A 27980-nucleotide genomic window follows, 5' to 3' on the forward strand; every position below is an offset into this window, starting at 1 on the left:
TTGTACCAGACCGCCTCCCTCCTCCCCGAATCTTCTACGTCATTCGAGAGCTACGCCCCATATTCTTTCAGACTCTTTCTTTTCCCGTCTGAACCGATCGCTGGCTTATAGTGAAGCTCCATTCCACCTGCGATTTTTGGTCCTGACGCATAAAACTCAATTCCATCCCACACAATATGGTAGCTGAAACAAAGCTCTACGATGCCTTGAGCATCAAACCCACCGCGACTCAAGATGAGATTAAGAAGGCCTACCGCAAGGCTGCTTTGAAATATCACCCAGACAAGAACAAGGACAATCCGGAGGCATCTGAGAAATTCAAAGGTATGTGCTACAACTTTCTACCCCGCTTTCTACCCCTCCTCTTGGTTTAAGGCAAAAGGTCACTAGAACTAATGTTTAATCGCAGATGTATCCCAAGCATACGAAGTCCTCTCTGACCCCGAAAAGCGCAAGGTCTACGATCAATTCGGCCTTGAATATCTACTACGTGGCGGCCCCCCGCCATCAGCTGGTGGCGGAGCCGGAGGCGCGGGCCCCGGTGGCATGCCTGGTGGATTTGATTTCGGCGGCATGCCCGGCGGCGGCGGACGTAAATTCCACTTCTCAACCGGTCCAGGCGGAAGTGGAGGTTTCCGATTCCGTAACGAAAATGATATCTTCACTGAATTCGCTAAGGCGACTGGCGGTGGAGCGGGCGGTTTCGACGATGATCTCTTCTCAATGCTTAATGGCGGTATGGGTGGTATGGGTGGCATGGGAGGATTCCCGCGCGGACGTACCAGCGGAGGAGGATTTTCTCAAAAGCCACGCCGTGCACCGTCTCCCGAGCCGACTGTTGTTGAGACGGACTTGAACCTTACCTTGGAGGAAATCTTCAAGGGAACTACGAAGAAAGTTAAGACGAAGAGTAAGGCGTTTGATGCTAGTGGGAAGCGCACTGTTGATGAAGTGACGCTGGAAGCTACCATCAAGCCTGGTCTACGCGCTGGATCGAAGATTAAGTACAAGAATGTTGGTGATCAGGAAGAAGGCGGTCGACAAGACGTGCATCTTATTGTTAAAGAGGTTTGTGATATCTCCATCCCTTGCTTATGAATATTGGCTAACCTCATCTACAGCTCCCACACCCTGATTTCAAACGTGTTGGCGACAACCTCGTTACAAGTGTGACGCTCACACTCAAGGAAGCATTGACAGGCTGGGAACGAATTGTGCGCACCATCGACGGCAAATCTATACGCGTATCCAAGCCTGGTCCTACACAGCCTGGGCACGAGGAACGCTTCCCCGGCTTGGGCATGGTGATCTCTAAGAAGCCCAGCGACCGCGGTGATCTCGTCGTACGAGTCGATGTCAAATTCCCGACCAGCTTGACGGCCGAACAAAAGCAAATCTTGGGCGATATTCTGTGAACGTGATTTTTGATGATTTAGCATGCATACTGGCGTTGGTTTGAGCGATACTCAATTGGGCGGTTTATGACAATGATTCCTTCTGCTAAAATGCAGATACAAATGTGATATTCTAGGAGTTAAATGATTCAATGAAACATCAATGTATTCAATCGTGACGTAATAATGGCTCTAGACCTAATCGGGTATGCGGAGAAAGCACTCAGCTCCCGCGTTGTTGACTCTGTCCACCTCCATAGCTCCACCATGAAGCGACGAGTCACCTATATCCAGCGCCCTGAGGCACCTTATGCACCTGAACAAGTATCTGTTCGCTCGGGGTCCATTTCGATCGACGGCTTAGATGCTGCCCGTGAAGACCGCATTACCTTCAATTTGGATGACCTCCCCGCAGAGGTAGGGAGAGAACCACGTTATCGCAGTACTAAGGAGGCTGACTATTTCATTTTCCTCTCATAGATCCGTGCCGTATGCCGTCAATCCCAAGAACTCCACATCCGTTGGGCCACTGAGCGGTCCTTCGATGCGGTCGCGCCCTTTGCCAGCAGAGTCTCTCCTGGTCTACACGTGCATTATACTCCTGTTGCTGCGGACCAGTCATCGTAAGTAAATACTTTCGCAAGGGAGATGTTATATGGGTCGGATTGCTGACTGGGGTGCGTAGGGATCCATTATGCTTGGTCCTCCGTACAGTGTTTGGGGTAACAGATGATGATCAACATGGGGTGGATTGTACAAGCCCGGAGGTAAATTGACTTGCCACCTATTCCATCTGCTTGAAAGTCCTTGAAATTTATTTGTTTTACTGGGTCAATCTAATGCGCTGTGGTATACAGGACACTTTCATCGCACCCCCGCTCCGAGCCGCTAGGGCTGGTGCCGCGACCTCTCTCCAATACCATACACAACTACCTTCCTTGATGTCACTGGTTGATTTTCTCCAGAAAATTGCGTGTGTAGGAGACTCTACATGTAATAGACACGCTGAGACCCTTTTTACGGCCGACGTTGTCGACTTGGACTTTGATACCACCTCGAACACATTCACCATGTCAGGGATCTGGGCTCATGCTCCGAAGAGAGACATGCTTCCAAGAGGCTGGGTAGAGTCTATAGACAGGCCTGTTTCAAAGGCTGATAAAGTCGAGTTTGGGCTGTTGGGGACGGAGAAAGCAATCGATGCGGATGAGATCAAAGTTGGAGGGCTGTTGGCAGTCGTAGGAGAGGACAAGAAATTGAGTACGCTGGACCCTATGGCTGCTACGTGCACGGCTGTCTCAGGATTATGACAACTAACTTGATATAGAACCTACAATGTTCTCGTTCCCCTCACGGCATCACGCTCTCCCCCAATCCGCCAACTACACGGTTTCATTCGCAGAACCAACCGGTCTCCATCCGACAATGTCCATCTCTATTCCTCGCTCGTCATTAAATCTACCTCCAGCACCCGATGACACAACCTGCGGCCTGTATACGTACCTGACGCTACCATCCTCTGTGTTTGCTGACCAGTATCAAATTGGCACGACCGATCCGCTTTTCCTCCAATCCCACAACCTAGCAGGTCTGCGTGCTCATGCGGGTGAAACAGACCTGGAGGCTCCAGACTGGGTCGTCAAGCGCTGGGGCTCGACCTGGCTTATTGAACTAGCTACACCAATCGACCAGAATCTCGATGGCGCTGTGCAATCACCCAATTGGACCGCTACCATTCCGCTTCATCTCCGATATCTTGCTCCCTCTGAATCAGGGTATCGATCTGCACATGTACCTTGGCCAGTCGTCTTCTGGGCTTGCAGTGCAGAGGATGAAGAAGCTGGCATGGGGAGAAATCCGTTCGACCGCAACCACCTCGGCTACGATAGCCTCTTTGCTCCCCGTACACTATTCTACCAGTTTCACCCCCAGTCCGATCATCTCATAGAGGATATAGATATCCCTGTTCTTCACCTTAGCGATAGAAAGGGCCTTTTCCAGCCTCGCAACATCGAATTGGCTACATGTGCCATCATTTCCCTCGGATTCTTGTGGATTCTCTGGCGACTTGTGCGAGTTGCTTGGTCATCTGGTCTTGGCTCTAACGCCAAGACTGAACGTTCTGATGAACATGATAAGAAGGAGTAGAATATTTAATCTATTCTCATTACATTTCTCTGGCGATTGGGATTATATCCCACATGCATCGGTGGCGTTCGGGACTACACCATCTCATGTCTATAGAAATTTACAAATTATCAAGTATAATGTGGATACCTATCCATGGATGCAGATTGTATGCAGCAATGTTCTTATCGCAGGTATTTGGCCGGATATCACCGGGCATCTCCGACCTCCACAGCATGCGAACGTGTAATAAATGAACCAATAATAATTAAGAATCAATTGCTGTTGTTAAATTTTTAGAATCATGATCGATTATCCAAGTCAATTTGGTCTGATATGCGGGCGGCCCCGGCCTTAGTATGTATGGACCCATTCACTGGCCAATCCCGTCAACGCCCGCACCCCTCTCCTTCTACAATAATGGCCGACTCCAAACCGCGAAAGCGCTCTCGCGCCGCGTGTCTATCCTGCCAATCTCGCAAAAGAAAATGCTCAGGCGAACAGCCCTGTGCAACATGTCTACAATCCGGCGTGGACTGCCAATACAGCTCTGCCTCGCGCAAGAAGCGCCTCAGATCCACTAGCGCGCATGGCACCAGTCTACCACTGGATGCATCACGGCCTCCTGATGGACAGGAATATTCAATTCCGAAAGCCATCAGCACGCCTGGTAGTACGACCTCCCCTGCCTTGTTCAATCGTGGGGATGCAGGGGTGAGTCATTCCCTCGAAGCGAATTCTGGCGCCGCGTTTGTACGCAAACTTGGGCTGCGCATTGATCCTGCGCGTGCGCCGAGGTTGCATCTTTTTGCATGGAATGTAGGCGAGAGGCGGTTATCGTCTGCACTTTCCACAGAGCCTGGGAAGGCGCTGGCGCCGGTGCTTATTACGAAGCTTCTTTCTCTGGAGGAGATGCGACGGTTGGAGGCGATATATTTCGAAAAGGTTGATCCTTGTTATTCTTTTCTGGATCGCCATTATGTTCAGTCTCGTATTGCACAGCGTTGGGACGTGTCCGAGCTACTGGAACAATCATATGATGCCGTCTTATATGGCGTCGCGGCATTTGGATACTTATTTTCAAACCGCGAGAGAATTCCCACTGAGCTCCACGTTATCGATGCAGCATATAATATTTTACAAAAGAGCATTCTGGGTGCAGAAACACCATCAATCGAGATCATAGCTGGTTGGGTTCTTCGTGTCGCCTATTTACGCATGACAGCCTCACCGCACGCCAGTTGGATGGCAAGTTGCACATTGATGCACTTAATTGAGGCAGCAGGCCTACACCTTGAATCAACAAACTCAAGTCTTCTCCACACATCGACAGACCAAAATCCCGAGACACCTTCAGATACCCGCCGTCTCTTGGGAATGGCCCGCCACCTAAACACCTGGATTTCATTCGACCTAGGCCGCTCCCGCGTCATAGCCCACGGCGCAACAACTAAAGTGCCCCAAAATCCTCATCGAGCCGATCTTCTCCATCTACTTCCCTTATCCGAAAGCCTCGACCCAACAACCTCGGCACAGCAAGACCTTCCCGATCTTGAAAATGCCCTAAACTCCGTCCTGGACCTAGTCTACACGGAACCATCATTAATCCTTGTCCAATGCAACCTGATGCTCTGCATATACCGTCGCGTTCGCGCTCTTAACGCCCATGCTCCACTCTCGACCCGTCCAGACCGCTTCCTCGCTATCGCAAGTCGTGGTCTTCGCGCTGCACGTGAAATGGTAGCTTCCACTTGCCCGTGGCATCAGGTCGCTAACGTCCCTTTCCAAGTTGTCTGTACACTTCTGGCCATCGATAACCGGGCCGCGTTGGCATTGCTTCCGGACGCTATGCTGACGCTAAAGGAAGTGGTCACGGTCTACGATACGGATGTTATGCGGGAAGCTTATTCGACGGCCTATTTGCTTGTTGCTATGCATCAGCGGCGGAAGGAGGATGATACGCGTGCGTTGGCGGATGTATTAAGGGCTAATTCGGCGGCTGCAGCTGTTTTTGGGCAGCAGGATGATGGTGGTGGTGGTGGTGGTGGTGGTGGTGGGAATGAGTTGGCTGGGAAGGATTCAGAGAAGACACATTTGGAGGAGGTGGTTCAACAGACACATGCACCTGTTTCGGATGTTGAGGTCTCTTGGTTGGGGGATTTGGTCATTGATATGCCTAGTTTGCAGAATTTTGATATGGATCAATTTCTTATGACTGATGTGCCGTGGCCGTGGCCTGAGATGGGGATATAAAAATCCGAGAAGAATACAGATGTGTCCTCTTGAATACATATTGCTCCTGACTTGGATGAACTTTCTTTCTATATCGGCAGATGCCGTATTGCCCTACAAGGCCCACATATCAAATATTCTACACTTATCTCGGTCTATTTTGAACTGTCTAGATGATATCTCGTGCAAGGTTTCCGATATGGTTTTTTCCAGAAGTTTGATCAGAATCGGTACTTTGAGATATAAAGTTCCATACTGAGGCGCATTATACTACACAGGGGTGGTAGGTATAGGGACATTAATGTCCTCTCGCACGTACTTCATGCACTAGGTACACGTAGGGACACCATGTATGTATTGTCATAACACGACTAGATTCAATCTGCTTGTAACTTGAATAGAAGTAGGTACGGAGTAGTAAAAGGAGAATCACGGCCTCCGTAAGGATCAATGTCAGATAGAAATAACTGGACGCCATCGGCCACCCTATAGCTTCGTAAGAAGAGGGCTACCAGCAGTAGAGCGGGGACTATTACGAGATAAATTTGCTTTCCCTCGCATTAGGTGAAAGAATAGTGCAATAGGAATAACCATATCTGTACTTTTACACCGACTCCTTGACTACCCCACTTCGAATCTAAATAGTGTCTAGTCGACTGCAGCCACCAGGACAACTGAGGATTTCAATTGACCTTCGGGACCGGGCCGCATATGATGGCATAGAAACTTTGCAGGGATCGCTTGCTGTCTGCTTGGTCCATAATTTTGCGGATTCTTAGCGGTCAACATGTTTGGTGCAGAGGGTTGGGAGGTGGAGGCCGATCGCCAAGGCTATGTTGAATTGGGTTACGATTGGGTAATGTGGACGATCATGACGGTACATTCGTCAATTTCAGGTTTCTCAGGCTAGTACCTTCTGAAGCTGCCGTTTTGTTTGTTTTTTTCCTGTCCTTTCATAGACGTTTGTTAAACAGAGTACGTATTGTAATTTTGGTCTCTACATAGATTCCAGAGTAAAGCACACTGAATTCTAGTTTCTTGTAAAACCACTAGAGATATCGTATTCAGTAGCTAATGGGTCCTTGGAAATCCAATGACTGCGATTTGCTCTTAATTAGCGGTGAGACGCCATAATTACCTTATTATCACGCGTGATAAGGCGGAAACAGACCAGTCAGCAATCGTGGGCTGCCGATGTCGGCCCGGGCTCATGATTGGCCATCCGCGCTCGGGGAGGGCACGTGCCCGCACTGAGTCAACGAAAAACCTCTTCCGGCTTCCGTCTTCTCTTCTTTCTCTTCCCCAGTCTACCCTGAACACTCTCCACTTAACTCATTCGATACTCATGTCTCACTAAGGAATTTATTTTCCCTCCCTTTCTCTGACTGCTACACCTAGAGTCGCGCTTATGTGTTTGGCACCCTCAACTTTCACCTCCCAGGACTATATCTCGGGTATGTTTCACAATCAACAACCTCTTTGGTCTCGCCATTGACCCTCCATACTAACCATGTCGCTCTCATAGATCACCTTTGGAAGTCTTCCATCAACTGAATTGACCTACGTGTTTATTGTTCAGTAAATTCTCGCATCTTATTCATCTCAAAATGTTCATGAACGTCTTCAAGGCCATGCCCACCCGGGCTGCGGCTTTCACCACCATGAAGAGCCCTGCTCAGGCCCGCTTCATGGCCACTGTCCGCCAGCGTGCTGCTATGGAACCTGCCACCTTTACCATCCGTGACGGTCCCATGTTCACCGGAAAGTCTTTCGGTGCTCGCTCCAACATCTCCGGCGAGGCCGTCTTCACCACCTCCCTGGTTGGGTACCCCGAGTCCCTGACCGACCCCTCCTACCGCGGTCAGATTCTGGTCTTCACTCAGCCTCTGATTGGCAACTACGGTGTTCCCTCCGCCGAGAAGGATAGCAATGGACTCCTGAAGTACTTCGAGTCCCCCAACCTGCAGGCTGCCGGTGTCGTCGTCGCCGACGTTGCTGAGCAGTACAGCCACTGGACTGCTGTTGAGAGTCTGGGTGAGTGGTGTGCTCGTGAGGGTGTGCCCGCCATCTCCGGTGTCGACACCCGTGCCATTGTCACCTACCTTCGTGAGCAGGGTTCTTCCCTGGCCCGCATCACTGTCGGTGAGGAGTACGATGCCAACGAGGACGAGGCCTTCACCGATCCCGAGCAGATTCACCTGGTGCGCCAGGTCAGCACCAAGCAGCCCTTCCACATCAGCGCTGCTGACCCCACCTCCCACGTGGCTGTCATCGATTGTGGTGTGAAGGAGAACATCCTGCGAAGCCTGGTTGGCCGTGGCTCTAGCGTCACTGTCTTCCCCTTCGACTTCCCCATCCACAAGGTCGCCCACCACTTCGATGGTGTTTTCATCTCCAACGGCCCCGGTGACCCCACTCACTGCCAGGACACTGTCTTCCACCTGAAGCGTCTGATGGAGACCTCCCAGGTCCCCATCTTCGGTATCTGTCTCGGTCACCAGCTGTTGGCTCTGGCTGCCGGTGCCAGCACCATCAAGCTCAAGTACGGAAACCGGGCTCACAACATCCCCGCTTTGGACCTGAGCACTGGTCGCTGCCACATCACCAGCCAGAACCACGGTTACGCCGTTGATGCCTCCACTCTTCCCTCCGACTGGAAGCCTTACTTCGTCAACCTGAACGACCAGAGCAACGAGGGCATGATCCACAAGTCTCGTCCCATCTTCAGCACCCAGTTCCACCCTGAGGCCAAGGGCGGTCCTCTCGACTCGTCTTACCTCTTCGATATCTACCTGGACAGTGTGCTGAAGTACAAGAACAGCCAGGCTGGCCTTTACCCCCAGCGTGATAGCCGCCCCAACGGTCTGTTGGTGGACCTGTTGGCTAAGGAGCGTGTGGGTGTCCAGCCCACCATCGGCATGCAGAACATTGCTGCCGCTGCCGCTGCCGCTGCCTCGGCTTAAATGTTCTAATGCTTTATTGGGAGTTTGGTACTTGGTTGGAAGGCAAACATGGGTCTTTTTTGTTCATTGTTCATAGTTCATAGTTCATTGTGGCATTTCAAATTTTATCTATTTAAATAACTTTACATCATAAATATCCTTATACCGTAATTGCACGTAGCTGAAAATCTACTTGATCGTGAACTGAACATTATTGTCATTGAGCAAGTATATCATTGCCTTCCGCATGCTTTTTTTTCTTCGTTATCATTCGTAGCATAAGTGCAATCTATTTCGCCACAATGGAAACCACATCCTCATCCGCTATCGCATGCCCCAAGCCCACACGCTGTGGCACATGTCTGGCACTGGCACCCCACACCAAGGCATATTTAAAGGTATCCTTGAGGGTGCGGTGGATCTGGTCGCAGACGTCCTCGATGGTGGAGTCCCTACGCACGATAAGCGCCTCATCGAAATTAGGCTCTGTTCCCTTTCTGTACATCCATTGTCAGTCAGAAGCCGAACCGATATTAGAATCATATGCCGTAAAAGCAGGGTCAATACCTCTTGGTGTAAAGACGCATCAATCTCAATTCCTTCCAGATCCGTTCAACGACCTCCTGCACTCCTAAATCGAGTTCACAACTCATGACGGCTGTGTAAGGCTCACGGGCCAGCTGGTCTAGGAACTCGAGGCTGACGCTATCAATTTTGTTGTAGACATAGAGGCTATTACATGTTAGCAGATTCACATGATTACCAGTCCAGCTCACTGTCTTCTTACCAGCGAATGTACTTGCGGTGGTCCTTCATGATAACATCAATGAAGTCATCAATTGTAGCTATTCGCAATTAGCAAGTTGCCACCCATCAAGCTTCAAGAATCTCATACCATCCTCATCTCGCACCAGCACCTCGCAGTTGAGGATCTTGTAGTCACGCAAGACGTTGTAAATCATCCGCTCATCCAGGCCCTTTGGTGGTGACGAGAAAGTAATCTTCATACCACCAGCCTTCTTGACCTTGAGATAAATATTCCTAAATACAGTCAGTCGTCTGCAACTCATCAAGCCTTGCAACTTCAACTGATTCAATACATACGGAGGCTCCTTATTCAATCGAATACCAACAGCATCCAACTCGGCCTCCAACAAAGCCCGTTGCTCTGCCTTCTTAGTAGCATCCAAGACCATCAGAATCAAATCACTGGTCTTCGCAGCCGAAATAACCTGACGACCACGACCCTTTCCTTCCGAGGCACCCTCAATGATACCGGGCAAATCCAGGATCTGGATTTCGGCACCACCATACTCCAGGACACCGGGAATGGCTGTCAGGGTAGTGAAAGAGTAGGCTGCAGCCTCACTTTTGGTCTTGGTGATCTTGGACAAGAAAGTGGACTTTCCGACGGATGGAAATCCAACCAGTGCTACACGGGCATCACCACTCTTGCTGACATCGAAGCCTGCACCACCACCAGAGCCGGCACCACCTACAGGCTCGAGAAGTTGAGCTCGAAGACGAGCGAGTTTTCTGTGAAAAGGTTAGTATGCGATGATACACATGGGGATTTGGGATGGCATACCCTTTCAATAGACCCAGATGATATTCTGATATGATACAGAATCAATATATGCATCACCTTAGAGTTCAATCAGGCTGTATCTTACCTGTCGCCTTATTCTCTGCGGGGCATTAGCGGGGTGATAAGCTTGGATATCGGGTCAACTTACTCTGCGTCCGGCGCATCTCATCCTCAATCCTGCAAAATATAAGCATCAGGACGTGAAAACAATCCCCAGAGTACATACTCCTTGATCTTTTCTGTAATGTTCACCATTGTGCCGGTTGATTCTCTCCAAACTCGCTAAAGCAGAAATATCACTTCGAGTTTAGCGTTTTTGTTCGTCGTGAAAACCGCTCGCCGGCCGCCAAGACGATTATGTAATCACTTTTTGCACCGATCAAGCTCCGCGATACTGTGAACCTTCATTCAACGTTCACTCAGTTCTCGCCCCAACCATGGCCGAATCCCCAGTCGCCGAACCTGACATGGTTCAAGATACTGCTCTTGTGCCGCAGGAGCAAACAGAGCAATCAGAGCAGCAGCAGCTTGAACCCGTCAAGAAAACCAAGAAGATCATTCGGAAGAAACGCCGCCCAGCTCGCGTTCAGGTCGATCCTTCAGAAATCAAGTCGGAACAGCCACCGCAGACTGGAGACCTTTTCAATATTTGGTACAGCAAGTGGTAAGTGTGCTGATCGCGCGATCGTGGTCTGTCTGTTTGCGCGAATCATTGTCTAATTTATGCTCGAACAGGTCCGGCGGTGATCGCGAAGACAGATTTGGATTGAATACACCAGCTCCGACGAGATGCGACCCTATTAGGGATTCGGGATATACCAAGGCGGATCGCGTGACTGGTTCATTCTTCTGTGTACGTGCGCTCGACATCGTTTACGCCTGGGACGTGTGCTGATACTGGTTTCGCTAGCTTTATTTCGCGAAGGGAACGTGCTGCAAAGGAGCAGATTGCGAATATCTTCATCGGCTACCGACTATTCATGATCTCTTCAATCCTAATGTGGATTGTTTCGGTATGGACCTCTACCTTCAATGACTGGTTCACGAACTAACAGCAATGTGTTTCATAGGCCGCGATAAGCATTCGGATTACAGAGATGTACGTTTTTCCCACTTCGATCACGCTCTAGTAGCTAAAGTGGCTACAACTTTGAAAGAGCCGCGCGCTAACAACTATATAGGATATGGGTGGTGTTGGATCCTGTAAATCATGACGAGCACCCTTTTCTTTTCCTGTTACTGACCTTCTATAGTCCAACGGCAAAATCGCACACTCTATGTCGGACGTATTCATGTTTCGGTTGGTGGATATATTCATATGTCAGAATACGGGTAATTAACTTTATCTTTCAGGACGCAATCGAAGAAATCGTGGCCCGCCATTTCGCGCCATGGGGAGAAATCGCACGAACAAGAGTTTTAACCGGCCGCGGAGTTGCTTTCGTGACATGTAAGTTATGAACCCAAAGCTTATTGAGTACCATGCTAATACCTCTTAGATGTGAACGAGGCCAACGCCCAATTCGTAAGTGGAATTGAAATGCGCACAGGGCGCTTGACTAATTTAGTATACAGGCCAAGGAAGCTATGAGCCATCAAGCCTTAGACGACAGTAAGTCCCAGCTGAACCATCCACGAAAACAGTCATCTAATCATATCCCCCGACAGACGAAATTCTAAACGTACGATGGGCAACAGTCGACCCGAACCCGATGGCACAAAAGCGCGAGGCCCGTCAATTGGAAGAGCAGGCCGCTGAAGCAGTGCGCCGCGCATTACCGGCAGCATTCGTGGCCGAGATCGAAGGCCGAGACCCCGAAGCCAAGAAACGGAAGAAGATCGAGGGTAGTTTCGGGTTGGATGGATACGATGTTCCAGATGATGTTTGGCACGCTCGTACACGACAGCTTGAATCAGCACCAGAGACTGCGCAGCTTGAGGCACCGGAAGAACCGTTGATGATCGAAGCTTCATACGCACAGCCTGAGGAGACTCAGGGCGGAATCTTCTCCAGTGCGACTGTGGCTGCATTGCGGGGACTTGGTGGTGGTAATATTAAGACACAGGCTGCGCCCAAGCCTTCTGGGCCTTTAGTTGCATATGGAAGTGATGATGAGAGTGACTAGGCGGTTATGCGTGGGCAAGGCTCGACAATCTAACGTTTGTGATTCTTCCGTGTACTATAGCGATACCTCTTCAAAATTCGAAAGATTCTTGTCCATGCATATTGACGTTATTCATAACGGGGTATCCCGAGTATTCGCTAAAATATGATATGACAATGAGGGGAGATGATACTTCCACACAAAATAAATACAATCAACCGCCCAGTGATACAATGCAATAAATCCCATAATCATGTGTGATGCAAGATAACACAACAATTCAAAACACTAACTCCCCATCCCTTTTTCTATTCCTTCCTCTTCGTAATCCCCATTCATAATCATCTGTCGCTGCAACCAAGGTCATAGTACACACACGACCCAGTCCGATAGTTGTAGATGAACGCATTGGTGTAACTATCAGGCCTCTCACTCGATCGAGCCTCAGAGCCGAAATCCATAAGCAGATCATAAACCTGACTTAGATACTTCCGTTCAGTAAGCGGAGCATTCTGAATGACACTCCGCCAACTCTCCGTATCCGAAAGTCTCGTACCGCGAATAGCAGCCAGAACCTCATCACGGGTATCGATAGCAGCAACGGGTCCATTCCGGGCATTATCAGCAACCTCCCTCGAAGAGAGTAAAGCCGACTCGACAATATTTCTTCGGTTTGTCTTTTTGCTTCGGTGCTGCGGGACAAGAATGCGAACGTTGTTCGCCTTCTCGTTTGACTGGATGGAATCTTGTTGGTTTGGTTGGCGGGATTGACGTGGTTCTGCTCCTTCGCGGTGGTGACGGGCTTGGACTTCTGATCGAAGCCAGGAAATCAGTTCCGAAGCCCGGATATCGAATTCTTCGCGACGGACTAGGTTGCGGACTTTGTAACCGCGCTCTTTGCTGTCTGCTTTGGCGATTACGATCCAGCGGTGGTTGTGTTCGCGGTATTTGACCATCAACTCCTCGAGGGATGAGGCGTCCACGGCTAATTCGGCACTAATGTCATTTGTCCAGAGGTCTTCGACTATTTTAATGCCTGTCGTGCGGAGGACGGTTGGGTCGAAGCTGGAGACTAGGACGTCGCATCTACGGGCTGTCCAGTAGAGTTCGGCGCCGGAGTCTGTTTCTTTGGGTGGTGTTCTTTTTTCGAGGTATGTGATCGTTAAGGATCTGAGTGTATCGGTGCTGAGGTTGAATCCGACGGCGTGGGCTTGTGGTCGGTTGGATACGGCTTTCGGTGAGAACTCTTGGATCAAGCGGTCGTATCGGCCACCGGCGGCGAAAACGTCGCGGCGCTTTGCATCGAATACGCATTGGAAGAGGATGCTGCCTCGGTAGAACTTGTCATTCAGGCTGCTTAGTGGGTTGATGTAGACCTTGCGTTTCACACCAAAGCTTTGCAGGTAAGCCATGAGCATATTCAAACGAGCAAAGATGGCGGGAACTCGGTCTGCATATTCAGTGCCTTCCATGATAGTTTGAAGTCTTCGCTGCGTTTCTTTCGGCGTGTCTATTGTGGTATGTTAGTGTTGTTTGATCAACTGCACAAATCGCACATACCTTTGAAATCAAAACGAGCAAGGTCATCGAGGGAGGTAGATGCCACACCAATCGTCGGAGACCGGAGTTCACTTCGAATTTTTTGCATCGTGTATTTTCCGACATTGAGCTTGCTGATAACGTCTCTCACCGCGGGAATTTGAGCAGGAGTAATGCGGCAGAACTCCATGATAAGCTGTAGGAGATCAGAGTGATTGACAAGGAAGCACATTGAAGAAGACCGGAGAGGTGGGAACTCCTCAATGATTTCGTCTAACACTTTGATAACCTCGGCCTCCTTAAGAGCAAGATCTAAAGTGTTGTAGGAAACGATATCAAAGTCCACCTCACGATGGGACCGGGGCTCACTTCCGTGAGTCGAATCCCTGTAAACAGTTCCAAAAGCAAATGTCTTCTCCAGCGAGCGATCCTGTCGGGGAATTGCACGCGCGTTTGGGAGGGTGAGATCGAACGGCAGCTGCAAAAGATTACCGGAAACGTCCAACAATCGCACGGGCCTGTTGGAATTATTGGAATAATGGTGGGATCGTGGGAATAGCATTTGTCTCGGCGATTCCACTGCACCATGTCTTCGGAAGATCGATGTTAACTTCTGCTTGACAAGGCCTGTAACGACTAGCTCATTCGCAGCCGGCGCCCCGTGAGTCTCCATATCCCAAGCGATATCCTCGAATTTCTTCGGCGATTGAGAAAATATCGCAGAAAGAATTTTTTTGTAATCAGGTGAGTTTGGATCGGAAAGCAGATGCACAATTGCACGTCGGAAAGTCTCTTCTTCAACCTGGAGAGGAATTCTTCCACTAGACAAAAGTTCGGCAGCTGTTGGCCGTTCGCTAGGCGTATGGTTGAGAAGAGACTCAATGATCTGGCCTTGAATAAGCTTTTCAGATTGTTCAAAAGTAGATGGAAGTTTGTGGTTGGGCTCTCTGATCGCTCGAAGCGTTTGATCACGCTCCATACCCGTCGGCAGCGGGTGACACATCTCGAAGAATATGACACCGAGGGAAAACATCTATCATGGGTTAGTATAGTGGATATAGCAGGCTGGTGTCAGAGATACTCACATCAACTTTCTCGTTGTATTGACCCGAAATGCCCGACTTCATTTCCGGTGCGACATAGTAGGTCGTTCCCAGACTACGGGTGAAATTGCCATCATAATCACCTGGGGCAGACGAACGTACTGCTGTCGTGAATTGGCCGCTGGTGGCGAGACCAAAATCACCAATGCGGGGGTTGTTGGCAACATCAATGAAGATGTTATCCGGTTTCAGATCGCGGTGAATGATACCATGACTGTGAATATGGCTCAGTCCATCAAGAATCTGTCGGAACAAGCGCCACGACCGATCAACGTCATCACATAGTCCGTTCTTGATCAGATCTCGCAGAGTATGCTTTTCACAATATTCCATTTGAATGTATAGAGTGTTCAAGACAGGTCGACCATATGAGCCAGATCTAGTATGGCTGAGCTCAGTACTATCTTTGCTGTCCGTTCCAAACCATCCAGGCGATTCTTGTTGACGACCATCCGAGATTGTTCCCTCGTTTTCGTCGTCACTATCACTGGCAGCGAATTCAATTTTCGGATACCCGCTGGAACTAATGAAATCAAGACCCCCCGGACTTAATTCATGATTATCCCGGCTGCCAAACGATTCACCTTCGGTAGATGAAATGGCCTCTTCATAAATGTGATGAAAATCTTCCTCTAGCCATGCGGTATAATACCGAACGACGTAGGGGTGATTCAATCGCGAAAGAAGCATGATCTCAGATAGTGTATCTTTCAACGCTGGAGCGGAGGACTCAGTGATCTTTTTGACGGCATAAAATCGGCCATCGAGTTTGTTTCTTGCTTTGACAACTTGTCCGAATCCACCTCGTCCAAGGTGACCCGCTTCATCAAAATCGTGGTGGTATCGCGAAAAAGTCGGCAGTGTACCAAAAGAGTCCAGTCGGGGTCTCCTCTGCATGGATACAGAGTTGGAGGTTCTCTCACGCATTGTCAGTGGCGCATCGACCCGGAAGAACTCTGATGGCAGCAGCTGAAAAGCAGTCGCACGTTTCTTGGGATCTGGTCGGAAGAACTCTCGAAGCAGATCCTGCAGCGGCGGAGAGAGACCCAAGGAGACCATTAATTGGTTGGCCGAGGTATATCTCAACAAAACATCTTTTCCGAATGCCATCTGCAGCAAAACAATGCCCAGGTCCCAGACATCAGTCTTCATGGTTGGTAGAGCGCCCTCCTGGGTCAGCTCAGGGGGAAGCCATAATGGTGACTTGGATGCATTCAGAGAACGCTTTGTACCGGGAGAGTCTGGCAGAGCCTCTTCCACGCTGGACTCTAGCTTAACAGTCGTTGCACCAGACTCATTCCTAAATATCATGACTCGACCACAGTTGATAGTTCCATGAACAAATCCACTTCGGCGGTAGAATTCTAAGGCTTCAAGAAGTTGAATCATCCAGCTGCGGAGTGTCTCAACCGCAACAGTTCCGACAATATCCAGAAGTTCCGAGAGCGAGCCTTTATTGGCATGCTCAAAGAGAGCATATACAGTCCACAAGTCGTCCGATGAATTGAAGTCGCTGAGAGGACGAGTGATTTTGAATCCTACAAAATCAACTACATTGGGGTGCCGAAGTCGTTTCAAGCTCTCCAATTTATCCTCGCTGGTTCGCATCTGTTCACGGAATGACACAACATTGGAGCTTTTCTCATCTAGGAATATCTCCTTGAGAACTAATTGCGGGACATGACATCGACCTTCAGATACAACTGGTCTCACAGTGTACGTTGTCTTCGCCTGGTTGGAGCGCAGTAGCGTTTTTCCATGCACGGCACGGAACACCAGTGGTTGCCCATCAGTGTCATGTACCGCCACCGGCGGGTCAAAGGAGATAGCACCCGGTGTGTTCTCCACAAGATCATCCACTTCATTGGAATCCACCCCACTCGTGCGGCTCTTTCGTCGCAAAGCTCGCACTCTGTTCCGCTGCCGGATCTTGTCTTGAAGCATTGCTTGCAAAGCGTGCTCCTCTGCCGCGCTAGCAGCTTCCTGTTTGCGGATTTCCTCTTGCTTTTCAAGCTCCGCGCGCTGGATGGCTGCTGCTTTTTGTTCCATCCGCTCCTCTTCCAGACTCGGTAGGTCTTTATTCTGCTCACGCGCTTGCGCTACATCTTCCAGAATATCCTGAATTGAGACCGCCAATTCGTAAATCATTTCAGAACCCAGAAGGGACACGGGCTTTTCGCGAATAATCTCTTGAATGCGGGAGCGGGCCCCATCGCGAAAATCGTCAAGGTTATTCAGTGAGAGATTGGGGACGCTTTTAGGGTAGGTAGCGGGCAGTTCAACTAGAAGCCTTAGACAGATATCTGGGTTGGAGGAGGCTCTGAGGTGGAGCTTGAAAATCACGTTGGAGGATTGCTAGTTTAGGTCACAACGGTCAGTCACGTCTATAATAACGCGAGGACAGCGAAGCTTGGTACACACCTGCCATGCAGATGGCCGATTTTCGACATCTTCAAAGTCATCGCCATAGATTGAGCGAAGTGCTGCCACCTCATTAAGGTGGATTTCTCGGTAATTGGTAGTTGCGATTGGGGATGTTAAGGTCGACGAGTCGGAGGATTGCTTTTTCTGGCGGGGAGCTTTCTTCCTGTTTTTGGGAGACATCGCGGGGGCGTGGCGCGAAATCGCCCTACATCCGGACTTGAATGAACGGCATGGGGAAAGAAGAAGAAAAAAAGACAATGGTTATGAAGGAACAGAGGTAAGAGAGCCAAGCTATTTTCTCTTACGAGGGGAAAAACAGGCGGTCAGATAGAACTTATCGATAGCAGAAGTGGAGTCACCGCTTAGTATGAAATGACGTCCCGTTGGTTATAACTCAAGTAACAAGTTGTATGGAAGTATACGTGTAAGAGTTTATGATAATTATAGAGAAAGATGAATCAGTAGTCTATCTGACTTGATCAATATACCCAGACCAAAGGGATTTTAAGGTACAAAGACTGCCTGCCCAAGTGTGGAGATGTCGGCGTTAGTCAAACTCCTGTACATTTGGCACTGCAGTAGTCGATGCCACCATAACTGGTTTCACCTTGTTGTCTGAATGACCCACATAGGCAATGGGTAGTTTTACTGCGAAATGGCAAATCTCCATAAAGAACTCATCTATAGAGTTCCTATGACAGCCTACACATTGCAACCACTCTATCGAGCTCTATAAATGAAAAATCCAGACAATAGATCGTAAGAAACAGCTAGGCATTGTGAATAGAGGTCTTGTTATGTCTGAACTTGGCTTTTGCCTCCTAGATACGTTGTAAGATCCACTTAGCATCATCATTGTGGGTCTTTTTGAATGACCACCTGGAGGTATACTAGTCGGTGTACAACGTAAAGCCATTGAGTCCATGATCATGTCATTGAAAAGAATAGCTAATAGAGCAACCTATACACTAATATCTTAGTCATTCTATCTATCCTACAGTTTTCATCCAGTGACATCTTTCTTCGTGATGCTAAAACGATAAACACCCCTGTATGGCCTCGCTCTGATCCAATTACCTTGTCAATCGGTGTCATAAAGCTTTAAGATACAACATGGATCATGAATCTCATGGGATATCGCGAAGAACCAAGACTTCAACCATCAAGATCAGCGGTGCATACCCCTAACGACTCCACTGGCCTGTCGTGAGACTAGCAAATCGCGCCGTCGGCAAATGCAAGTGCACTAGTAATAGTCAAAATCCAAATTAGAGACTTGGAACCGCTCAAAAAAAGGGCAATATGGATGGTCAGTCCCATAAAAATATCGCGCACTCCATAGACCGCCACATGACTGTTGTCCATTTTCCAGTCTGCGGCACCGGCGAGCGGCTCAAATCGAAGAATGACAACGCATAGGCAGGGCGCACAGGAGCATTGATACAAGTACCAGTCATCTAAGCAGACAGCCTGTGAGAAAATCGATTTGGAAAGGGGCTTTTGTCACATAGTAACCGAGAATATTTGAAGTTGTAGGTTGTAGTAGTTGGCGGTGTGCGTGATGCGAGGAGCATGAGGTCACATCAACAGACAAGGGGCCATCACGATCACGAGCTCAGGGGCCTGACTGCTGACTCCTCGTGCCTAAAATCTGATTTCGTCTCGTTCCCTTAATTTGACGTTGGCGGGACCGTGGTAACGTTGCAAGGACGCGGCTGCGATCTGATGTTGATTATCGATAAGCGCCCTTCCCCGACGCGTTGTTTACTCGTCACAATTTCTCCCGCTTATCTTTCCACACCACAGCAAAATGCTGGACTGGATGAAGGGAAATGAGTCAGAGGCTGCTGGTGAGTCAATATATTATAAAACTAAAAGCAAAATACTAATCAACTGCAGATGCCTCAAAAGTGCTTGAACCCCCCGAGACCCCAGCTCCCGTCTTTGCGATTCGCGCCTTCAAAAGTGCTTTGTTTGGAACCCCAGGCGCAGACGATGAGAAGACACCCCACCCAGCGCAGGCAAAACAATCGGTTCAAGGTCATCAGCGCAGTAAAAGCGAAACCAAGCCCATGCCCATTCCCATTCCCCAGAAGATGGAGCCCAACAAACCCGATCTGGACGCGATAGCCAACCCGTCTGGCTCCCCAACAAAGAGCATCCTCGTTACCCCAGGCACGATCTCGAACCGACGCAAGACTGTCTCTTTTGGTGAGAGTGTGGTGGACAACGAAGGAAAGCGCGACAGTCACTCGCTCAAGGTGGTCAAGACACCTCCGAATCCATCCGGCAATCTTAGCACTCAGTGGTTGTCCGGATCGGCTGGTGGAAAGCCACACAGCAAATTGACGCAGACCTTAATGGATGCCCGCGATAATGCGACGAAGAATGCGGATTCAAGCAAAACCGAAGCGTCGTCCGAAGCTTCGTCCGATACCAACATCGCTATGCGCCAGTCTAAAGATGAAAGCGAGGGAGAGGATATTACGCTCAACATGGATGAGCCCCGTTCTGATTCGGGCAAGTACTGGAAAACGGAATTCGATAATTATCGCGTACGCACGAATCGCGAAATCAAGAAATTAATCCACTACCGGGCCATCGCGAAGTCTTACGCCCGCAAGAAGGATTCGGAAGCGGTTCGACTGGCGGATAAGCTCAAGGAGGAAGAGGAGAAGGTTGCAGAGATGGAACGACAAGTGACACGCCTTGCTTCTTCGATCACTAAACAGGGATCCAAGGCCGATAATGAGCAATTGATCCAGAATTTGACAAAGCAAACCACCTTAGCGCTACAATACAAGCAGCAGGTCTCTTCCCTACGTGCTCTCCTGGAGAAACAAGGGGTTGTGAAAGATGGCACGGCTCAGGTTAGTGAGCCAACGAAGGAAAACTCCTCTTCAGATACGTCTTCGGATGAGCTCCGGAAAGCGCAGAAGGAACTCAAGGAAGCAAACGCCAAAATCGAAGAGCTGAAGCGCCAAAACCCGGACCTGAGCAAGCTTGAAACTCTCGCACAGAGCTCAGAGAAGAAGGCGCAAGAGCTGGAAAAGGAGAATCATAGCCTTAAACAAACCCTGGCTCGTGTCAAGCAAGAGATGTCGCGATACGAAGGCCGGCGCAAGGAGAAAGAGAACAAGTTAAAGCAAAGAGAAGCCAAACTGGAAGCACGCATCCAGGAATACCGCGAGCGCCTGAAGAACACCACGCAAGAGCATCGACAATCAGAAGAAGCACTACGAAAGAGCTTCGATGACGAACGCCGCCGCATGCAAAGCCAAATCGACCAGCTAAAGACAAGAGTCTCAGCCGTAGAACGCGCCCCTACTCTCCGCTCTCAACGCCATTCGCTCAGCCCGCGTAAAGAATACACCGGTGTGCAGGTATACGATTTTGCAGGTCAAAGTCAGAACCAGAACCAGAACGAGAACCTCGATCACCCCGAGGTAGAGGAGGAAGCCACAGAAGATATTGAGGCACCACCAAGCCCAAGTCCGCGTTCCAAGTCCCGTGAAGTGCGACACGCGCGCAACACCACCGGTAGCCTCGAGCTCAAACGCGCATCCCAAGATATCCGAAATATCGCCACAAACGACGACGAAGTCACACACTACCTAAACGAGATCCTGCCCCGTCCAGCTCTCCGTACCCGGCATACAGAGGATGTCGTCCCTCCTTCCTCGCCCCCTGATATCAGTGCATTCAAGTCTCTTGGCCGTGGGAGCTCCAAGTACCAACCTGGTGAAAACCGCACATACCGTTCTCTCTACCTTCGTGATCCGGATGCAAATACAAATACAAATACGGCATATGCAAACTCTCACCGCCCGCGAACACATATCAGGTCTACTTTGGATACTCTCTCCGGACCGACTGCTTCACGGGTGGGTAATTACGCTGGATACACCATTTCTGGTGGAGAGCGGCTTGGGAGACGATATGGGTTGGCTAATGTTGCCAGTGAAGCCTTATCCCCCGAGCGAGTTGCCGCGGCCAAGTCGCGGCTGAGGCAGAAGCGTGAAAAGGCGAAGGCCTCGGGAAAAGAGAATTTATGAGATTCGCTGTTTTATTAGAGTTGATCGATTTCCCTGGTGGGGCTCAGTCTCTTTTCTGTCTGTGTATAGGGATGGATGTTTCTATTTATTTTCTTAGTGATGAATTGAATATTTCCAGAACCAGAATACCAATGAACGAGTAAGAGTAATGTACACCATCGCGTCAAGGCAGAGCAACATCTGCACATCTGGACATTGTAGGCCGATCATATTCCTCATGCAGTTTGTCCTTAGTGCCCAGGCAGCTCATATCCAGGTCTAGGTGAATGGGTCCCAAATGTAGCGGGTAAAGTTCCAAATGCCCCGACCTCTGAGTCCCAGGCGAAACCGGAACCGTAGAAGGGCCGCTTTTATTTCAAGTGCCGAGCTATTTCATCCGGCACACTTGCAATCGACCTTGGCTCAATCACGCAAAAGCTTGGTGAGGGTCACTTCACACAAATCGTAGGTGAAATCAGGGTTTGACTTCATAAGCTTCGAACTTATCATCGGGCTACTTCCTCTCCGAAGAAAGTAAAGGTTTCCCTTGACGTTCTCCATGACTACCTTTCTCAGCTCCTTATAGTCAGCTCTTGTTGAGTATATCTCTTCAATAGTCTCTGCAAACGTATCGCCATCCACTACTAAACTAGCAGGGACTTGAAACGAGCCATTGTACCCGCCCAGGAATGATTCGCGGAAAGACTCCAATATGTTTCGTTTGAGATCATCGATCATAAAGTAATCTGCCTCGGCGTACAGACGTGCTTTGAAGTAACATGCGCTACGGCCAGCTACCGAGTCGGCTGGGGGTATCTTTCCCTGGGCGAGGCGGGGCGGTATGGTGTACATTCCTTTGTACAGGAATTCAAGCACTTTTTCGATCAGAATGGGATCTTTGTCATCCAGATGAATCAAGCCACCCGCTTCCTAGTCGGGGCTCAGTTTATGTTCTCACCGTGGATGTAAATAGCCCTGGAATTCTATGCAGCCTCACCTTGAATCGGCCATCACATGCTCGATCAAAATACTTTGATCTTGGACAGACCACGAGCTTATGTGCCGGAAAGGTCTTCCCCTGGCACATGATCGTCATATCACTATGCTTCGTGTTGAGATGCGCACTAAACCCGTGTTAATGGCGGACTGTGCGGGGTAAGGGTTTGTTTTTTGATATCAGTACCTTACCTTTTGATTATACCCACAATTACATCCGTGTCCTGAAGGGGGGATGACAAAGAGCTAGGCTCTTGGGTCTTTCGGGCATATTGCTGGAGGGCCATTGCTCCTTAGGACTCAGGGTCTTGACAATTGACAGTGGAGTGTTATTTTGAAAAGAGCCTTGATATGTCAGGTGACAGGTTGTCGGAAGAAGAACTGAAGGAATGATTCCTTCATATGGATACAAAGGATTCAGATGCAGATGGGAGTTGAGTTGAAGGAGTCATATGCTGGTTCAAAGACTCCTCTCGCAACCAGTCTGCATTGGAGAGAGGATGAACTACTGTTCTGGCGGGCGGTGAATTATAGGCCCAGAGTGCACCAGAGGGCAAGGATTACGGGCGCCGCCAGTGAAGACCCGTCGAGCGCCTGTTCTTAACGCCTACGGATAATGGTCCATTTTTCTTGATTGGCTTACAGGTATATAGACCTGTATACAAAGCAGTCTATTTCGACGCATCTTAAGAGTATCATGTGCGACACATGACTTTTTCCGTCAATGTACTCCGACCACGGTCAACACCTAAATTACGAGACTGATAATGTTGCAAATTCGTCAATCCAATTGCTAGGTATAGTTAGCAAAGGCCTCATAGTCCGATTATATTGTATGTTCCCACGGTAAGATCCTTCGGTCAACATCAAATATCAAAACTTGACCATTCTCCAGTCCAATAGCCATCTGATCCCCTCGTATATCATAGCAGCGTGGCACAAAATCAGACGGTAGTGAAAGGACGCGCAACTCTCCCACCCATATCCACTGATCTCTGACATGTATGCCGTCGGGCAATGGTCCAAAGTCAGTGGCCTTTCGTCCACCGGGGGATCCACGAGCCATATAAGACCAATATTCGTGATAACAAAGCGGTTATCCGGTGAAAATTTGACAGTGGTGATAAACGCGGATATTTTGATTTCGCGGCATGGACGAAGCTTCAAACGACGGTCGATAGCACGCCCAAGATATTTCGAAGTCTTGAATGACGCTCTTAGATCCCAAAATATGATGATTTTATCTTCAGAGCTTGACACTATCTGCTTCCCATCCGTAGAAAAAGCCACAGCCGATACTAAGCCGGAGTGGCCTACCAGTGTATTTTGATGCTTGCCTGTTGCGGCATACCAAAGGTCGATGGCGTTATTAGAGCTTGACGCGATTTGCTTCCCATCTGGCGAGAAGGCCATGAGAAACACCCAATCAGGCTTGGCATCTAATGTCCTCTGATGCTCGCGTATCCCGGTACTCCAAAGCTTAATGATTTTCTCCAAAGAGTTTGACACGGCCTGCTTGTCATCCGGAGGGACCACGATTGTCACATTATCAGAGTGGTCTATGAATGTCTTTTTATGGTCGCCACCTATCATGGAATCCCAAAGCTTTCGGTTGTTATCCCGAAATTCGTCTGTGAGGTCCGGCTTGGCTTCCACATCCTTAGTATGGCCTTTCAGCGTCGTCTGATAGTCAGATCCTCACTTGGATGTCAGCGGAGTCTACAGTACTGTACATATAAAGAGCTTCAATATACTTTCAAGGTTATATCTTTCGATATAGCAGAATCTAGTTTGAATTGGCACATCATCTGTTTGGGGGTCTAGAGTTGTGTTGTTCAAACGATAACTCGTCATACAGTAACAGGAATACGGGACCTTATCTTTATTCTGCGCCGGCTTTCTTTAGTATTTCCACGATCTGGCGATGATCTTTATCATATGCTGCTTTGAGAGCAGACCCATACTCGCCGTTTGGTATATTCACATCTGCTCCCTTTTCGAGTAGCATTTCAACTATTTGCTGATTGCCAGCAGCTGATGCTGCCTGAAGAGCAGTGCTATAGACACCGCCTTGTATGTTGACATCTGCCCCTTTTTCGAGTAGCATTTTGACTATTTGCTGATTGTCAGCAGCCGATGCTGCCTGGAGAGCAGTGCCATAGTGACCACCTTGAATGTTGACATCTGCTCCTTTTTCGAGTAGCCTTTCAACAATCTGTTGGTCACCAGAAGTTGATGCCAGCTGGAGAGCAGTGCCATGTTCACCACTCTGTACGTTGATATCTGCCCCTTTTTCGAGTAGCAATTCAACAATTTGTTGGTGGCCCCAGTAAGATGCTGCCTGAAGAGCGGTCCCAAAATGACCACCTTGCATGTTGACGTCTGCTTCTTTTTTGAGTAGCATTTCAACTATTTTCCGATTGCCAACAGCCGATGCTGCCTGAAGAGCGGTCCCGAAATGACCACCTTGCATGTTGACGTCTGGTTCTTTTTTGAGTAACATTTCAACAATTTGGTGGTTACCGGCAGCCGATGCTGCCTGAAGAGCATTGCCATAGGTACCACCTTGTATGTGGACATCTGCTCCTTTTTCGAGTAGCATCGTGACAACCTGTTGTTTGCCTTTTCCTGACGCTATTTGGAGAGCGGTCCCATAAAAATCAGCAGATATGTTGACATCTACTCCTTTCTCAAGTAATATTGCAACAATCTGTTGGCTTTTTGTCATTGAGGCTGCATGGAGGGCTGTGAAATTGGCAGGGCCCCGGGCGTTCACATCAACCAAATCAACAAGTCGTTTAACGACCTGCAAAATACCAAAAAAACATGCTAGTTCAAGACCCGTATCAGTGTCATCGACTTGCCAGTGAGCGGAGTGGAATGAAAGCCAAATTTTTGCAGCCCGTCCTTTGACATTACAGAGCTGGAGTGCTTCATTCTCAAACTGATCGGCAAGGAGAGCATCTTGATTTCTGAAGTGCTCAGTCCAGTATAAAGCAGAGTAGTGGAGGAAAGTAAAAGGCCAATCATTGTCGGGAGTCTGAGGGTTTAGGGGAGAGCTATCATCTGTTGGCAATTCGATGTCGGGAAGCAACAAATATTGAACACATGTTCGCGACATAGTGCCGTGAGACTGCGGCAGGCTAAATTTGCCCTTCCAACTCGTTTCATTACCTTTTTCTTTGGAGGTCAGGAACTCTCTCGCCGTTTGGTGTATGAAATAAAGCTTCGAGTCATGCACACTGAGCAAGAGGCCGCAAATGTTTGTAACTATGGTTTTAAACTCTTTGGTTGGCCACTTGTCGTCGACGAGCTCTGCGTGTGATCCTGGGGGATGTTCCTGAATGGCCAATGCCAATGCAACATTTGCCTCATCCAAAGTTAGAGGCTTTTTAGCAGCAAGGACAAGTTCAAGAAGCATTCTCGTTCTTAATCGATCTTTACTTTGACTCAACAAGGTGTCGTAGGCCTCAGAAACTTGGGTAGGTAAATCAGACAGGCGTCTTTTCATGTCCGACGGTCTACTGAACCCAGTAGGATCATCCTTGATGATAGAAAACGTCAAATGCAGCCACAGGTAGGTGCGGTTCTCCATGCTTTTGAGTTTGGCCGAAATTTCCCGACGGCTGTTCTCAGTGAAACCATGTGTCAGTTCCTGGATCCTGGCATCAATGACAAGATCTATTTCTCTTCCGATCTGCTCAGACTTCTCATCACCGTCGAGGCGCAGATAGGTTGCCGTGGTTAGAGTATTAAACAAATTCTCCAGGTCACGGAAGGAATGTTCCAGGTCATGATAAGGTCGACTTGTGACGAGGAACCTAAGCTTTGAGCCAGATAGCGTCTGGTCTGAGCGATAAAGACCTTCAATTTTTTCAATCAACTCGACTCTACTGTCCCTCGTACATTCGTCTAGAGCATCTATGACACAGATGATCTCTCGTTCGGACACTGAGGCAAAGTCTACCAATATTGCCCATAGGTCAGAAAATTTCGTTGTAAGAGTCGGGCCATTTGCCTCGTAGAGCTCCAGAGCCCTCTCCGTCTCTTTTGAGTTGGATGAAGATGTAAGTAGTTGGTGAAGAATTGCACATAGTGCCTGGCAACTATCCATATTTCCAGGTGCTCCTTCTTTGAAAAAGAAATAAGCGACAACTGGGAAGCTACGAGTGACAGTCAATGATGTGATTGTAATGGTAATGGTGGGAGAATTCAAATGGCCTTCGTCTATCAACGAGCGTGACAAGACTGACTTTCCGCGTCCAGGGCCTGCCGAGACCCAAAGAAGGTCCGACGCACTGTCACGCCAGCGGCTGAATCTTTCATCTTGTAGAAACCACTCGCAGGTTCCAGGAACTCTCAGTGAGTTAATATGCTTATACCACTCGTAATTACCGGCCACATGAGCCAGATCTTGAAAAAGGCGAGATCTCTTATCTTCTTGTCTGAATGCAGCTTGTTCCATGCGAAAAACCTGGATTTCTTGTAGTGTGCTGTCCAATGTGCTTTGAATCTGCAAGTCTTTTCCAAAGCTCAACCAACTGTTGCGGCATTTTCTATCTAACTCGTCAATGTTGCAACTCATGTCGGACCAAGCGTGAGACTTTTTCAAATCCTGCCACGTGCGGGAGCGCTGGTCACTACTCAAATGGTAGATAACTCGAGCCTGATATTCGATGATGTAAGAGTAGAGCTTGGCCAAGGGCTCGATGAGTGAGTCGAAATACTGTCGGCATTCGGGTTCAAGATAGGTATCTTCGCACAGCTTCCAATACATCTGGCGCTCTCCAATATCGTTAAATCCCTCCAGCATTTCCGCATTTTGTGTGAAGCCACTTTGAATGAGCTACCACTTTCAGTAAACTCTCAGCAATAAGAAAGATGAGTACTTACTGGAACAATCAAGGACACCCCGGACCATGCAAGTGCTGCATATGGTTGAGTGCTTACCGCGCTCTTTACGATCGGATCAGACCAAGCAAGAAATTTCAGCAATTTCTCAACCTGTGATTTGATCTTGATATCATGATCATAAATAGTAAGCTTCCACTGTCGCTGTTCACGATCGGCTAGTAGCTTCTTGACAATAGCCTCAATTGACTGTCGGTTCGAGAGATCGACACCAAGAATGCTATCATCCTGTAAAGAGCCTAGACATCCAATGTACTCTTTCATGGCGGCATCGTGATCCCTCTTACGAAACAATTCAAATGCCCGAGTCCAAAGATGAGCCCGAATGTCTCCAATACCAGAGAGCGAATGGGCTCCGGTCTCATCTTGGTAATCTGCCAGAGGAGATGGAGATTTAACAAGATTGTGAGATACACTGATAGCACTGTCGGATTCTGAAGGCGATGAACTTGCTGTAGTCGCCTTTGCGGGTGTTCCTTCAAGGATAGTGGCAGATGCTGACTTCTTGTCTTCCCCCACTATCCTTCCAGACTTGTCTGGCTTTCGAGAAAACAGACTTCTGATAACAGACTTGCTTCCCATGGT

General features: G+C 48.9%; 12 protein-coding genes across 12 annotated transcripts; 7 read left to right on the forward strand and 5 right to left on the reverse strand.

The window, feature by feature from the left end:
- Positions 1-176: 176 nt before the first annotated feature.
- Positions 177-1415, forward strand: N7484_001352 (putative DnaJ domain protein Psi; the record flags this gene model as incomplete). The annotated part of the gene is made up of 3 exons (XM_057111772.1): positions 177-324; positions 410-1068; positions 1122-1415. 3 exons carry the CDS (start codon positions 177-179, stop codon positions 1413-1415), a joined length of 1101 nt encoding a protein of 366 aa, XP_056976509.1.
- A 165-nt stretch (positions 1416-1580) lies between these two features.
- On the forward strand, positions 1581-2704 carry N7484_001353 (Protein pbn1; the record flags this gene model as incomplete). Its single annotated transcript, XM_057111773.1, has 4 exons — positions 1581-1811; positions 1875-2017; positions 2080-2161; positions 2252-2704. 4 exons carry the CDS (start codon positions 1581-1583, stop codon positions 2702-2704), a joined length of 909 nt encoding a protein of 302 aa, XP_056976510.1.
- Positions 2705-2729: 25 nt separating this feature from the next.
- On the forward strand, positions 2730-3542 carry N7484_001354 (PIG-X/PBN1 family protein; the record flags this gene model as incomplete). The annotated part of the gene is made up of 1 exon (XM_057111774.1): positions 2730-3542. The coding sequence occupies one exon, from the start codon at positions 2730-2732 to the stop codon at positions 3540-3542; it is 813 nt and encodes a 270-aa protein (XP_056976511.1).
- A 399-nt stretch (positions 3543-3941) lies between these two features.
- N7484_001355 (putative C6 transcription factor) lies at positions 3942-5774 on the forward strand (the record flags this gene model as incomplete). Its single annotated transcript, XM_057111775.1, has 1 exon — positions 3942-5774. One exon carries the CDS (start codon positions 3942-3944, stop codon positions 5772-5774), a length of 1833 nt encoding a protein of 610 aa, XP_056976512.1.
- Positions 5775-7360: 1586 nt separating this feature from the next.
- cpa1 (carbamoyl-phosphate synthase (glutamine-hydrolyzing) CPA1) lies at positions 7361-8716 on the forward strand (the record flags this gene model as incomplete). Its single annotated transcript, XM_057111776.1, has 1 exon — positions 7361-8716. One exon carries the CDS (start codon positions 7361-7363, stop codon positions 8714-8716), a length of 1356 nt encoding a protein of 451 aa, XP_056976513.1.
- Positions 8717-8984: 268 nt separating this feature from the next.
- On the reverse strand, positions 8985-10538 carry N7484_001357 (uncharacterized protein; the record flags this gene model as incomplete). The annotated part of the gene is made up of 9 exons (XM_057111777.1): positions 8985-9192; positions 9263-9427; positions 9483-9540; positions 9591-9736; positions 9800-10231; positions 10284-10308; positions 10369-10383; positions 10432-10460; positions 10510-10538. 9 exons carry the CDS (start codon positions 10536-10538, stop codon positions 8985-8987), a joined length of 1107 nt encoding a protein of 368 aa, XP_056976514.1.
- Positions 10539-10720: 182 nt separating this feature from the next.
- On the forward strand, positions 10721-12409 carry cwc2 (active spliceosome conformation promoter CWC2; the record flags this gene model as incomplete). The annotated part of the gene is made up of 10 exons (XM_057111778.1): positions 10721-10947; positions 11019-11136; positions 11194-11296; positions 11354-11382; positions 11465-11486; positions 11537-11583; positions 11637-11733; positions 11783-11808; positions 11859-11895; positions 11952-12409. The coding sequence occupies 10 exons, from the start codon at positions 10721-10723 to the stop codon at positions 12407-12409; spliced, it is 1164 nt and encodes a 387-aa protein (XP_056976515.1).
- A 320-nt stretch (positions 12410-12729) lies between these two features.
- Positions 12730-17634, reverse strand: cpcC (putative protein kinase (Gcn2); the record flags this gene model as incomplete). Its single annotated transcript, XM_057111779.1, has 4 exons — positions 12730-13898; positions 13949-14960; positions 15013-17385; positions 17452-17634. The coding sequence occupies 4 exons, from the start codon at positions 17632-17634 to the stop codon at positions 12730-12732; spliced, it is 4737 nt and encodes a 1578-aa protein (XP_056976516.1).
- A 1630-nt stretch (positions 17635-19264) lies between these two features.
- N7484_001360 (uncharacterized protein) lies at positions 19265-21509 on the forward strand (the record flags this gene model as incomplete). Its single annotated transcript, XM_057111780.1, has 2 exons — positions 19265-19304; positions 19354-21509. The coding sequence occupies 2 exons, from the start codon at positions 19265-19267 to the stop codon at positions 21507-21509; spliced, it is 2196 nt and encodes a 731-aa protein (XP_056976517.1).
- A 402-nt stretch (positions 21510-21911) lies between these two features.
- N7484_001361 (BTB/POZ domain-containing protein) lies at positions 21912-22771 on the reverse strand (the record flags this gene model as incomplete). The annotated part of the gene is made up of 3 exons (XM_057111781.1): positions 21912-22418; positions 22486-22612; positions 22677-22771. The coding sequence occupies 3 exons, from the start codon at positions 22769-22771 to the stop codon at positions 21912-21914; spliced, it is 729 nt and encodes a 242-aa protein (XP_056976518.1).
- Positions 22772-23357: 586 nt separating this feature from the next.
- Positions 23358-24219, reverse strand: N7484_001362 (WD40 repeat domain-containing protein; the record flags this gene model as incomplete). Its single annotated transcript, XM_057111782.1, is given in 2 exon segments — positions 23358-24167; positions 24187-24219. The coding sequence occupies 2 exon segments, from the start codon at positions 24217-24219 to the stop codon at positions 23358-23360; spliced, it is 843 nt and encodes a 280-aa protein (XP_056976519.1).
- A 147-nt stretch (positions 24220-24366) lies between these two features.
- Positions 24367-27977, reverse strand: N7484_001363 (uncharacterized protein; the record flags this gene model as incomplete). The annotated part of the gene is made up of 2 exons (XM_057111783.1): positions 24367-27330; positions 27378-27977. 2 exons carry the CDS (start codon positions 27975-27977, stop codon positions 24367-24369), a joined length of 3564 nt encoding a protein of 1187 aa, XP_056976520.1.
- Between the last annotated feature and the right edge of the window lie 3 nt (positions 27978-27980).

This window comes from Penicillium longicatenatum (genome assembly GCF_028827895.1).
Source record: "Penicillium longicatenatum strain IBT 33135 chromosome Unknown contig_1_segment0_segment0, whole genome shotgun sequence".
NCBI classification, from domain to species: domain Eukaryota; kingdom Fungi; phylum Ascomycota; class Eurotiomycetes; order Eurotiales; family Aspergillaceae; genus Penicillium; species Penicillium longicatenatum.